The 13986-nt window shown below is 41.4% G+C and overlaps 1 protein-coding gene across 1 annotated transcript; it reads left to right on the top strand.

The window, feature by feature from the left end:
* Positions 1-3847: 3847 nt before the first annotated feature.
* On the top strand, positions 3848-13521 carry LOC127194174 (protein PALS2-like). The gene is made up of 6 exons (XM_051151500.1): positions 3848-3853; positions 4203-4244; positions 5744-5876; positions 7557-7655; positions 7970-8047; positions 13502-13521. The coding sequence occupies exons 1-6, from the start codon at positions 3848-3850 to the stop codon at positions 13519-13521; spliced, it is 378 nt and encodes a 125-aa protein (XP_051007457.1).
* Positions 13522-13986: the final 465 nt, after the last annotated feature.

Raw genomic sequence — 13986 nt, 5'->3', positions numbered from 1 at the left:
CCTGTGGGTTTGCCAGCCTAACAATGCTTGTCTAGTTGTAGCTCTGTCGAGGCCAAGATATCACAGTCTGGACCATACACATTGATCTATACGATATTTGGAAAACAGTATTTGCCACCTGGCCTCCTGTAGTCCCGCTGCTGCCACTGCAGGGATCAATCAAAGCGATCCCCTCCTTCCTGCCCCAGGCTGCTGCTACAGGAGCAGTCAAAATGGAAGCTCCTGTGAGAGCAGCAAGGCTTCCTCATTGGAAACTGACACTGCCATCTCTAGAGTTGTCCATGATGGCAGCAACTCCCCTCCAGTCTCTGTAGGCTATGCATGCTGCAGGGAGAGGCTTCACTGCTGTGGTCTCCCTTTGTAAACCTGGAATACTTTGTAAACCCTCAAAGCAAAATAGTGGCCAGGTCCCCTGCCTGAGGAGCTCCAGCAGCCCTCCCCCTTCCCCAGACTTCTTTGTCATAACAGCATTTCCAGCCTCTGTAACTCAAAAAGGTCATCTCCAGCCCCTCAATAGGACCCATGCCAGATTGTGCTAGTTTTAGGTGAAATGCCCACCAATCCTTGAGCAGGAAATCCCACCAATCTCCACTCCTGAAAACTCTGCCCTGAAAAGCTCCACCCCCTAAAATACCCTATATAAAGGCTTTGTTTGCCAGTACCCTGCTGTTCTTTCCTGGGAGTAGAGGCAGCCTGTCCTGGATTCTCACTCCAAAAAAAAAAAAAAAAAAAAAAAATCTCTTTTAAGAGATTTCCTGCCTGATGTGACTCATCAGAAGCAGAGAAGAAAAGCAGCAATGAAGAGAAGTGGTAGAGCAGGGCTGAGGCTCCTAAGCTCCCCTGGCAGGTGAGATGCCTCTGCTGAGGGGCCTCCTCTCAGAGCTGTGTGGTCCCTGGGCTCCTGAGTGTTAGTAACTAGGCAGCAGTACAAACCATCCTAAAGGTCCTGAGGACCATGGGAACCAGGAAACCTCGAGACCACCAGAAGCACCTCACCGTCAGGATCCAAGTCCCCCAAAGTTACCCTGTGCACTTTCTGCGCATGCACCAGGTCTTTTATAAAAGGGGGCTCACCTCACCCTTGCTCTCTTCCTCATGTCTCCCCAGAGACCACCTCTGTATACCCCCTCCCAATAAAGCCTCCTACGTGGGTCCGCCACATAGTGTGATTTGTATATCTATTACATAGTTACGCTGTGCAACTCTAACATTTGGAGCCATGACTTGGATAGACTCTTCTGGTGGCTATACTGTACCCAGATCGTGAGACCCCCCCCCCCCCACAACCACCAGGACTTGATACTGATGCAGTATACATGAGGACCTTCAAGGGACTCAGAGCCGGGCTCTGACTGGACACCAACACAGTGATATCCAGAAGGAACATTGATCTCTGGGATGAGGGTAAATTTATAGGTTCCTATCCCTCCCAGAGCCCCAAAGCAGGGGAGTTCCAACCTGGCAAGCATCTATCGGTTGAGTAACATAAAGAGGTCTAATGTCTATAAAGGTGACAAGCTACAGAAAAAGGCTCCAAGACCACCCTGGCTTAGCGTTCTTTGTTCTCTTTGCTCACTGCCTTGTCCAGGGAAGTGTCTGGTTTCTTATTAACCCTGTCTCCAGTGGACAGGAAGCAATGTGGGCATAAAGCTGGGTCTCTTATCAACTCTATCTCAGGTGGGACTCTGAGGGTCAGACACTAGGCAACGCTATCTCTAGTAGGGCTGTTCTTTGCAGCTGGCTAGATTATCTCCTGTAGGCCTATCTCTTAACCTTTGCCCCAGTAACCCAGAAATCCAATTTTAGTTCTTCTGGTATCACTCCCCTCTCTGACAAGTTCCTTGAAGGCCCAGTCATGTGTCCTCCTGAAACTTATTCCTCTGAGTCGGCCTGTTGTAGGGCCAGGTCCTGCCACCTCATGACCATTAGCTGGATGGCACCTAATCTTTGCTTGATAAGGGGGCACAAAGCATGACTGGTTTAAACAGAACTAAGAGCCTACTTTCTTGTAGCCATTTGTCCCTCGCGCCAGAGAGGTGCCCTTGACTTAGCATTTCAGCCTATAAAGTGGGACAATGGGCAAGGTCATTCTCATCTGTAACTTCTTCCTGCTGACACTAGGGGCGCTGTTATGAGAGCCTAGGAAGGCTGGAAAGCTAGCCAAAGGCTAATGGGGCACTTATCAAAAGCATCTGTTATCCTGTTGAACAGACAAGGAGCGGTCATATCTGCTGGACTGGTATGCATCAGCTTTCAGCAGGTTCAGATCTCAGCAGAGCAGCTCTGGATGGAGTCTGTTAGCCAGGTAAAAGTCTGCTGAGATAAATACAGACTAGGGACAGAGGTTAAAATTGTGTCTCTAAGACAGCTGGAGTAGGCGTATGCCTTTGAAACCCATACTCCAGTAAAAGCATGAATGTTTTTTTCAATCTAGAAGACTTGATATACAGACTGGACAGACTCATTTTTAGCATAAGAAGCACACTTAAGTCTATATTCAGATTACAACCAAAGGGAAATTAATATCTTGAGCTTGGGACTGATTAATAAGCAACCAGTACTCTACCAGCTTATTATAACCATTGATCTCATTTTAAATCTGCAACTTGCACTTTTGTACCTCAAAACTTCTCTTAAGATCTTTTAACTTTTATAACTTGCACTTACCAACATTTAAACACTTTCTCGGACCTTCAAATACTTGCATTTATCAACTTGAAACACTTTCTTATAGACAACCTAAGACACCTTATTGGAACAGTTTCTTAGACCTTTTAACATTTTTATCTTACATGTATCAACCTTTAAACACTTTCTCAAACCCTCAAATACTTCAGACTCGTACAACTTAAACTTTCATATCCTCAGACCTTATATAAACCACACCTTTGTTTTAAGTCCAGTTATTCACCAAGAGATATGGGTAGTTGAATTACACTAAAAACTTAACATGAAGCTTGTGAGCAAGGCAAGCCTCTTTGTCTTTTTAAATAAGAGAAGAGACCTAGTACCTAGTGTTCTAACAGGCTAATGAACTGACTAGTGTACTAACAGTAGATCTAACTGCCCTCTAGCTGTCAAGCTACCGTTAGCTCAGCCATCAATGTAATCAGAGACCTGAGAAAGATACATCACAACCTAGACGATATCATGTACCAACCAAAATGAGAGATGGCTAACCATATCCTGGTACCTAGACAGTTGTCTCAGCTGTCTCTTGTGTTAACATGGCACCATGGGCAGATACCAGTATTGTATACAAGCCATTTCACACATGTCTGAATAATGTAACTTCTGAATCCATTCCCAGAAGTGGATTACTAGGTCAGAGGGTGTATGTATTTGTGATTCTGGTAATTATTGCCAAATTGTCCTCCCAAGAGGTTGGGGCGTTCTTCCACAGGCTTGTTAGGAAAATCCCTACTAGCCCTTCCTTTGTGCTGTCTGCAGAATGTCAAGTCTTTGAGCTTCTGCTAGTTAACAGGAAGAAGGTGTTACCCTAGTAGAGTTTTAATTTTCATTTCTACTCAGAATAGTTTAAACATCTATACTTAAAAGCAATTTGTACGTCCCTTTCTGTAGTGTCTATTTTAGATTGTTGATCATTCAGTGTTTCCTTTAATGGTGACAAAACAGAATTGAAATGTTTTGTTAAGTGGTGTTTAGTAAGTAAAGATTGATCAGCTGACATTCATAAACTATCATTAGTGCAGCTCATAAAATACAGCTAAGTCAGCTACTTAATGATTTTAAAGATTTTATTAAACTCCTAGGTCAAAAGCCAGGATAACTGATTTTTCAGACAAATTTTACCAAAGTAAAACTAGATTAATCTGAGCTTTTGAGCATGAGGGTAATGTTCCAAAAGTAATTGAAAAGCCAGAGAAATGCTCCTTTTTGTAATCCTTTACTCTGAGTTGGGTGTTGGTATCTCCGGACAGGGGAACTACTGTTTGAATTTAGGAAGATGCTTATAACTTTACAAAGTATTCTCCCATACCCAAGAATGTCAAATGTCTGCGAATCTTTGCTTGTATCATTTATAATTTACAGGTATTATAACCTGTGAACAATTAATTAGGGAGAAAGTTGTTTGACCAATGACTGAAGTAATAAAATGAGCCAGTAGCTTACTTGTATTTTGTTAAGTTATAAATTAAAAGTCTGGCTTTATTTATGCAATTGAAAAATATAGTTTTTAGAGTTACATCAATCTGGAGAGGCATCCAGCCCACGTCCATCAGGTATGATATGATGTGAAAATATTCTCTGGTATTCCTGCTGTTCTGTCTCAGCAGTCAACTAAATTTACCTTGATTAAACTTTATCATCTTGAGTTGTTCATTGCCAGAGCCTTGAGCTGCATGCCAAACTCAACTTAGCCACCCGTCACAGTTTAGCCGTCTTAATATTGTGTGCATGCTTGCTTATTAGATACTTCTAAAATTATGTCGGAGGAAAAAGTGGCTTCCTGGTTAGGCTAGCCATCGATTGCCAGGCTTTGTGAAGTTGTTGCGAACGGCCTAGATCTTTCTATCCAGACCACACGCACCCAGTGTTTACAAATATCTTCCTAGACAGCTTTCACACTGGGTGTTTCTTTAAGCACACTAATAATACAGTGTATGTACATGTGCTATTTGGAATTTTTATTTGTTTCTAGTTGTAGAAGTATGATACACAGAGAAAAATAACATTGTTAATTCGACTAATGGTATGGTTTTCTGCTTATTAAAGTTTATCTGCTGATTAATGCTAAGGCTTTTTGGTAGAAGATAAAATTTGAATTTCTATAAATATGTATGAAGCATGTCTATTTTAAGAAAATAGTTGATCTAAACCTGGCCATCAAATATTAAAGATGATTAATTAGAATTTAAATTAAAGTAAATAAGCAGTATGCTGCAAGCACTGAAGATCTTAAGTAACAGTGTAGCTGGCATGCTTTTATTAGTAAAGCAATTTTAAGAGAAATGGGTATGCTTGAATTTATATTGGAAAATAGTTAAGACCCTTCTAGTACTTTGTCTCATAAATAATTTAATATGGATTTAAATTTAAACATATAAACCACAGTAAGATGATCTAAAGTATTTTCCTTACTAGTTTTAACCAGTAACTGTCTGATTAAAACACACTACTAGAGTGTTCTTAGTATTTTAAGGTTACTAAATATATTTCAGGTCTCAGTTCAAGAGACCTTTGTTGTTTAATTCTGCTTTCAAGGTTTGTGCACACTGTCAGTCCAGATATACTGGAAATACATACCAACTGCATACTTTATTTCAGGATTTTAACTGCAAATTGACATTTACTTAAATTAAAAGTATGCAGTTTTTGTTGGGAAATCAAGTGAAAAAATTGAAGATGGGAGAAGAGTGGAGTGGAGTGATTGTTATACACTTGCTGGCTTAAGACTAGGTGTTAAGAAAAGTATAAAATATAGCTCAGTGGTAGAACACTCTCCCACATACAAAGCCCTGAGTTTAAACCGCCCCCCCCACGTCCCAAAAAAAGAAACAGGAGTTTAAAAATGAACAAAATTTTAATCTAGCATAAGTGTTTATTTTCTGTAATACCAGATCATTATAGGAGTAGTCTGATATTTTTTTTTTAATTTAGGAGAATAAGTTTCCTATCTGAATTACTTAGTGTCAATTACAATTTAATATCAGTGGTTTGGTTTCAATATTCCAGTGCTTAATGATACAATACAGTCTTTTTCACTGTGCTGTGTTTTTAGGTCTTTGTCAAGTGTCATTTTGATTATAATCCTTTCAATGACAACCTGATACCCTGCAAAGAAGCAGGTCTGAAGTTTTCCAAAGGAGAAATTCTTCAGATTGTAAACAGAGAAGACCCCAACTGGTGGCAGGTTAGTGTGAGTCTCAGAAATCTCGCAACTGCTGTTCTGTTTAATCTGGGATCTGGCCAGTATCTAAAAGTGCAGGAAGCATTCGTTCCCATGATATCCCTGCATGAATAGCTCCGGCCTTAAGTCGGCTACCTTTGTGCACAGAAGACCAATGAGAGAGAACTTGTGAGCAGCTGTCAGTAAGCAGACATGACCCGCCTGCATCACTGTCACCTGGTCTGGATTAGGTGGAGCAGTTCTTTCACACGGGCAGTCGCTTGGACTGTGTTGTAGGCTAGGACGAACCTTGGAATCACTGTTTGTCAGTACTTTTTAGATTGTTCTAGCAATTGTTTATATCAGCTGATATGCTATTCAAAGTTGAAGGAAATGACAAGTAAGAAATTTAGAATCTTCCCACCTCTCAGAGCTGATCGTGGCCTCATTGGCAGGCAGGGAGACAGGAGGAAGGCTCCAGGGCCCAGTACCAAACACCAAGGTGCAGTTACTAGTAAGAGGTGTTAAAAGCGACGAATCAAACAACTACCACAGAGATCATCTACAGAGTAAGAACAGCCTCAGGACAGTGTGCTAGACATGTAAATGGCGACATTTGTATCAATAAGTGCACCATGCTGAGGAAACTAAGGGTTCAGTAAACAGTTCATGATTTCAGGAGGTCCTCGCTGGAATACGTCCAAGCTTTACGAACAGCTGCTCACTCGCCTCCTGTGCCTGACCACAGACCTCCCAGCTCACTCTGTTTTACTTTCTGTGAATCTTATCACTATTATTTGAGTCTCTTTCTTCGTTTTGGTAGTTTTATTTTAATTCCAATTGTCAGGATTATTAAAAACTGATAAGCAGATTTTGTGTCCCAGTAATAAGGAAGAACACACTAACACTGTGCTGTGAATCATTGCCATACCACTTGGTCTGGGGTCAGAGAGATGGCTGAGCTTGCTAAGAGCCTTGGTCACCTTGAGGAGGACCTAGATTCCCTGTGGCCATGTTGGCTGCCCAGGGCCTCCTGAACATGTGGCTCCAGGAGCTCCAGTCTCCTCTCTGGCCTCTGGTACCTTTGTTCATGTGCACTTGCACACAGACACCAAACACTTAAATATCTTTAATTGCTTGCTTTGACTTGAAGGTTTTTATTTTTTATTTTTGTACTAGTTTTTATCTATTTTACACTTATTACTTTGGGATATTCAGATTCTTGTTAGCGTGAATTAAACTTTATGCTCTGTATTCTCAGTATTGGAAAGTCTTTCTATTGATTCAGACTCAAGAAATAATATTCCAAGATTGAGGTCATTAGAAATGGCTTTTATAAAGGACATTAGATGAGCTGTCCTTAACACTTCTTTAGATTTTTTTTTCTGTCTGTCCTCTCTCTCTCCCCCGTCTCACACACACACACACACACACACACACACACACACACACACACACACACACACACACTGTCGTACTTGAGGAGCCTGTGCATTGTTGTTAATGGGAGGTTCAGAATGTCGTTACCAGTTGGCAAACATGCCTGAGTCTTAGCTACTAGCTGGTCCCTTACTGTGGCGGGATCTAAGTGCTTTAGCGCAGTTCCATGCTTTGAAAGTTGTTTTCCATAGCAAACTAACTTTAACTGACCAACAATGTCCTTCTTACTAAACCTTTATCACTAAGATATTACTTTGATTCTAAGCTAGCCATGTGAAGGAGGGAGGAAGTGCTGGTCTGATTCCAAGCCAGTTCCTGGAAGAGAAGAGAAAGGCATTTGTTCGCAGAGACTGGGACAATTCAGGTGAAGAGCTTCACACAAGTGACAGGCAGAAAGGGGCTGGGCTCACCTTCCTTTGCCTCTTTTTTCTGAATATGCAAATAAGTTTATTTGAAATCCATGGAGAATTAGCTTTTCCTGCACATCTGTTTTTTTCCTCGCTAAAGTAATTTTTGATTCTTTTCTGCCACCTACTGGTAGAGTACCAAAATTCAGTGACAGATTCAGCCCTTCCCTCAGGAAGGCAATTCTCCTGCTTCCTCATAAAACATGACTGGGCAACTTAAGGTCGTATCCTGACGTATCATCTGAGTCATGCTGGTCTTGTCATCCTCCAGGACCCTTTTGTGGAACTATAAGCAACAACAACAAAAAAGAAAAGAAAAAGATGATGTACCTCACAACCAGGAATGCAGGTGCATTTCATATCCCTTTGAAAGCTCTAAGTACATAGCTTTAATGTTAACATGTTTTAATCTCTAAATATGTAATTTAAAATGAGTGTAGTTTGTATTAGTGCCAACTGCTGCGTCTGGCACGTAAACACGTGATAAATTATAAAGAAACTGTTTAAGTCTCAACTTGTGAACATAATTTGCAGCAGGATGAAGTTGTTAGGATTTGTATTTGAACTTATGCAGGAGCAATGTTACTGACAATACTTACTTAGAGATTCTGACATAGAAACGTGTCATTTCTAAGAGGCAGAGCACTTTCATGACAGTGTTAGCATTAGGATGGAAAGCTGTATGCCATAACATTATCAGATGCATTGTGGGAAAATGGCACTGGACTAGATAGCTCAGCTGGTCTAGTAGGAGCCTTCTAATGGTCTTTTTCAGATCTCTTAGGGTTTGATTTTTTTTAATTTTATTTTTCAGGGAGAGGGAGAAAGAGGGGATCTTTCTATGTGTTTAGGTTGGCGTGGAACTCAATAGTTATTACAGGCTGGCCTCAAACGCTTCATTATCCTATTATCCTATACTTTAATTAATAGCCAGGCTGGCCTCAAACTAAATCCTTCTGCCTTTCCCTAAATCTTTCGACTTAAAGAAAGAATTTTTTAAAGAAAACATAGTGGGAATCATGAGAAGTAGTGGATTTACAAGCTTCATGATATGATCATTTTACAGTTAAACACAGCAAATCACCAAGATGTATACTTTAAGAATATACCAGCCAGGCATGGTGATGCATGTCTTTAATCCCAGCACTCAGGAGGCAGAGGCAGGTAGGTTTCTGTGAGTTCGAGCCCAGCATGGCCTACAAAAGTGAGTCCGGCACAGTCAAGGCTAGGCAGAGAAACCCTGTCTGTCTGGGAAAAAAAAAAAAAGACAATTCTTATTTGTCACTTATGCTTCAAAAGACCAAAAAAAAAAAAAAAAAAAAAAATCCTCAAGTCAAAGGCTTGGGGTAATCATTGCCTAGCATGCAAAAAGTCCTGAGTTTAACCCCCAGAGGTCAAAAGGAAAATTAAATGAATCACCCTCAAAAGGAAAATGAAATACATGCACCAATTTGGGGCATTACAGATTTAAACTAAAAAACGTCCACCTCACTAGCCATGAGAGAAATGCAGATCAAAGCTACATAGAGATTCTGTCTCACCCTGTATAGACAGGCATTCATTAAGAAAAAATAACAAGAGACTCCAAGATGGCAATGAGCAGCGTGGACCGTGTTTACAAGCTCCAGTGAACAATTCAGTGAATTGCACGGAATTCTTATCCAGGAACACCAAGGTCCCCACCCCACTACAGTGGGAGTGCTCCACAGTTCGAAAGGACTAAAATGCAGAAAACCTGCTTACCCCTGCACACGGAGGAGTGCCAATGTTCTCGGACTAGAGCTGCAGGGGCGGTGGCTGAGATTGGCAGCTGGGAACCCTCCGGCGGAGGTGACTGGCATCGTGACCAGTGGGAATTGCTGCAGGAGAGGGGACTCAGTGCAAGATTTGGGCCCTGAGACCCAAGCTGAACTCAGAGCACAGTTTGGGCCCTGAGGCCTAAACTGGACTCAGTGTGCAGTTTGAGCCATGAGACCCTAGCTGAGCTTGGCACGCAGTTCGGGCCCTGAGACCCAAATGGGATCTGGCGCATTGTTTGGGCCCCAAGGCCCTGAGACCCTGACTGAGCTCAGAGTGCGGTTTGGGCCCAAGACCCTGGTTCAACTCAGCACTAACTGGATTAAGTGCATGGATTGGTTCCCAAGACCCGTTTGGGTCCAGAGACACAAACTGGACTCAACACTCAGGTTGGGTCCATAGATGCTAACTGGACTCAGTCTGTGTGCAGTTTGGGCCCCATGACGCTGACCTGGACTCTGCAAACAGTCTCTGTCCCGAAACACTACCAGGAATCACAGACGAACAGAGCACCAGAGCTCCAGGACTAAGGAAATCTCAGGGAGACAGGAAGTAGAGTGACCATCAGACCCCCTCAGTCCAACCTCCTTCAGTTCCCGGAGAGCTCCGGTGCCACAAGGGGACCCAGAAGGCTGTGTACACTTTGGCCTGACCCAGAGCGCATTCTGAGACCCAGGACGATTACAGGACCCACAGTACAGAGGAGCTGGGGATCACTGGCTGTGAGAGACTCAAACTTCGGGGCTAGCCTTCTGCCATCCAGACCAGTGAAGCATCAGAGCTTCTGGACTAGGAAAATCATGAGAAAATGGGTGAATCTATCCCCAGACTCCCTCCACCCAACTCCAGAAGCTACCTCCAAAAACAGAGACTAAATGACTAAAAGACAGCGTAAAATCATACACAAAAATAACCAAAACAATATGGCATCTCCAGATCCCAGCTATACCAAAGAAAGCAACCCAGAGAGCTCAAACACAATGGAAATACAAGAAAATGACCTCAAATCCTTAGTATCAAGGATGATAATGGAGGAAACAAATAAAATCCATAATCAAATGCAGGAAGATGCAGCCAAACAAGTGGAAGACATAAAAGAGGTCTATAGAGAGGCACTGGAAAAATTTCAGGAAAATACAAACAATCATATGAAGGAAATCAAACTGTTCAAGCTCTAAAGGCCTATAAAGAGGCAATGGAAGAAACTCAGGAATATACAATCAGATGAAAGAAACCAATAAAACAGTTCAAGATCTGAAGATGGAAATGGATTCAATGATAAACACACAGACAGAAAAAAAATGGGAACGTGAGAGCTCAGAGAGGAAGGCGAGTAATACACAGGCGAGCCTTTCTAACAGAATCCAAGAGATGGAGGAACGAATCTCAGGTCTAGAATATACAATCGTAGGTCTTGAAGCAACCATTAAAGAAAATGCTAAATCTGGAAAAATCCTGACACAAAACATCCAAGAAATCAAGGACATCATGAGGAGAATAGGCATTGAGGAAAGAGATGCCAGACTCCAAGGCCCAGAAAATATTCTCAACAAAATCATAGAAGAAAAATTTCCCAATTTAAAGAAGGAGATGCTTATAAACATACAAGAGGCCTACAGAACACCAAATAGAATGGACCAGAAAAAAAAACTTCCTGTTACATAATAATCAAAACACAAAATATACAGAACAAAGAAAAAATTAAAAGCTGCAAGAGAAAAGAGCCAAATACCATATAATGTCAAATTTATCAAAACTAAACCCAACTTCTCAGCAGAGACCATATACTATATATACTAGAGGATTTTCTGAACATTCTAGACTGTGCTTATATATATCAAAGTATATTCATTATATTTTCCCCAGCAATTTCACCATCTCACATTTTAAATTAAGGCATTTGATCCACTTTTATTTCTCTTTCATTCTTCTGCAGATAGATACTCAGTTTTGCAAGCACCGTTTACTTAACTGTCTTTTCTAGTGTATGCTTTGACACCTTTATCAAAAATTGGGTGTTTATAGCTATGTGGGTTTATTTCTGGTGTATTGCTCTATTCTTTTGCCTGTTTTTATGCCAGTACCATGCTGTCTCTGTCACAGTGGCTCTGCAGTATAGTTTAAAGTCAAGTAATTTGGTCTCTCCAGCTTTCTGATTAGAATTGTTTTGGATATCCAGAATTTTTTCTGTCTCTATTTGAGGATTGTGTTTTCTAGTTCCCTGAGATTTTTATGGGGTGACACTGAACCTGTGGATTACTTTTGGTGTGTCACCATTTTTTCAAGTGTTGCTTCTGCCTTTGCAGGAGCAAAGATTCCCACTGTCTAGCACCTGCCATTCTTTTTTCATTTTTGTTTTAATGGATTTTTCTCCCTTGAACTATTTAATCTTTTTAAAGTTGATATGTGTGTCATATTAACAAGCTGTCTCGGCAACAATAAATACACTCTCAGAAAGCAAAGTGGCACCAACGTGCTTCCACTCACACCGCTGTCCAGAGGGGGTGAACGCTTCCAGAGTGCTGGGATTAAAGGTGTGCGCTACCACATCCAACCCGGCTTATTAAGAAGTCTTTCCATGGAAGCTGTTAGTAGGCTTCAGCCAGCATCTTTGCCTCTGAAGCTTACCATGGTGCTCATAGTTTTTCTCTGCTGAGGCACTTTTCTAAGGGGGATTCAGAGTCCTCCACAACTATGATGGCAGGGACAAGAATATTCTGTCCACACACCCACCTCCCAGAGCCACCAGTGACTGTTACTCTCCAGCAGCTCCATCTTCATTTCAGAGTATTTGTTAATCTTACTTGTGACTTCCTATTTGACCTATATTATTTAATTTCACACTTCTTTGTTTTCCTAGGTTTCCCTGTTAGTAATGATAATTCCGTTCACTGTGTCCAGAGAACATGCATCATCACTTTTACTCCCCATAAACTCCTTGGGATTTCCTGTGGCCTCAGATATAATCTGTCCTGGAGATTGTCCCTTGCTCTTGTACTCTCTTGGTGACTGGGGCGCTATGTCAATATGTTCTGTGCAGCTGTTCAGGTCTCCATTTCCTCTATGACCTTCTGCTCGTTTTCACCATCACGGAAGCCCTGACGTCTCCTGCTCTTTTGCTGACTTGTCTGTTTCTCTCTTTTGCTTCATCTCTGTTTTTCTTTGTGTATTTGGAGATTCTACTGTCTGGTGCTTCTATGCTTATAAACGTCTTACTTCTGGATGAGTTGACCCTTTGGTCATTGTAAATGTTCTTCATTGTCTGCAGCAGTACCTTTATCTCCGTGTTTGTTTTGTCTGATGTGAATGTCTTTCTGGGTCGCAGCTTGCATGGATGTCTTTTCCATCCTTGACTTCCAACAGACCTGTGTCTTCAAGGATAAAATGTCTTTCATAAATGTCATATAGTTCGATCACCTTTTTAATTCTATTGTGCCAATCTCTTCCTTTTAGTTATTAAGTTTTATTCACTTAATATAATTACTAACACTATAAATGCCGCTCTGTGAATTTCCTGATTGTTTCCTCCCAAGTTCAGGTCTGCATTATTGGAAATACATAAATCAGTATCTTGTCCTTCAGGCGTCTGTCAGGAGAGATGCATCTTGTCTTTGTGTCCTATTGTTGATGCTAATGTTGGTTGTTGATTTAGTTACTGTGGCATTTTGTAGATGTTTCTACTGCAAATCGGTAGTGTACACTTGAACAACCTGTTGAGGGATACTTTTAAACAGTGCAGCTGCTCTCAGCAAACTTTCATCCAGTGATTCAAGCTTCTGTCACTAACTGAACACTATATGAGCTTTGCCTCAGTTTGGAGGAACATCTGACTACTCTCACCTTGTTTGAGTACACAGCTAAGTTTTATTTCCTAGTGTCCTGATTCATGTTATTTCTGCCAGCTGGTAAAAACTGCTTTGTTGAATGACTGAGCTCAGAAAGGAAAGAACTAGGTTTTTATCAAGCCTCTGGGGCTCTGTGTTCCTTTTTCCTTCTTTGCTTTCAGGCTTCTCGGAGAGTCCATAACCTTCTAGCTACTTCCATTTTCATAATGATGTCATTTTGTTAAACAAATCTCGTTTTTAGGTATTAAAAAAGGCTAGTCCCCATCAAAACTGAAGCCATGACTCTAGTTCACAACTCCTACCTTTTTCACAACTCTCTTGAGCTGCACTGGGAAAGTTGAGGTGTGGCTTGTTTTATTACTTGGTTTGCGTCCTCCTCTGCTGCTTTAGTGCCTTGTAGGCTGTATTGTTAGAAGTGAGTGCCAAAAGGAAAGAGAAAGTAGTGTTGCATACCATCTTACTTGCTGGAGTTCTTTGTCTTGATTGTTCAAATAGTGAATCTTCAGAGCACTTTCTAGAGTTGTTGGAGATTTCCATATACAAATTGTTCTGGCTAAGGGCATTTGAGTTTCTAATTATTCCCTTGGAGCCTTGCCACAAACTTTTATACCATAGCTTCTGCAATCCTCCCTAAACTGGTTCCAGG

The sequence above is a fragment of the Acomys russatus genome, chromosome 10, assembly GCF_903995435.1.
Source record: "Acomys russatus chromosome 10, mAcoRus1.1, whole genome shotgun sequence".
Lineage (NCBI taxonomy): Eukaryota > Metazoa > Chordata > Mammalia > Rodentia > Muridae > Acomys > Acomys russatus.
The sequence above is the reverse complement of the archived record's forward strand: the minus strand, read 5'-3'. Positions and strand labels throughout refer to the sequence as shown.

Excerpts from the sequence above, each read along its gene's own strand:
- LOC127194174 (XM_051151500.1), top strand. Across the intron at positions 4,245-5,743 it reads ATCCAGCCCACGTCCATCAG|GTCTTTGTCAAGTGTCATTT; the intron begins GTATGATATGAT and ends CTGTGTTTTTAG. Across the intron at positions 7,656-7,969 it reads CAGAGACTGGGACAATTCAG|GACCCTTTTGTGGAACTATA; the intron begins GTGAAGAGCTTC and ends GTCATCCTCCAG.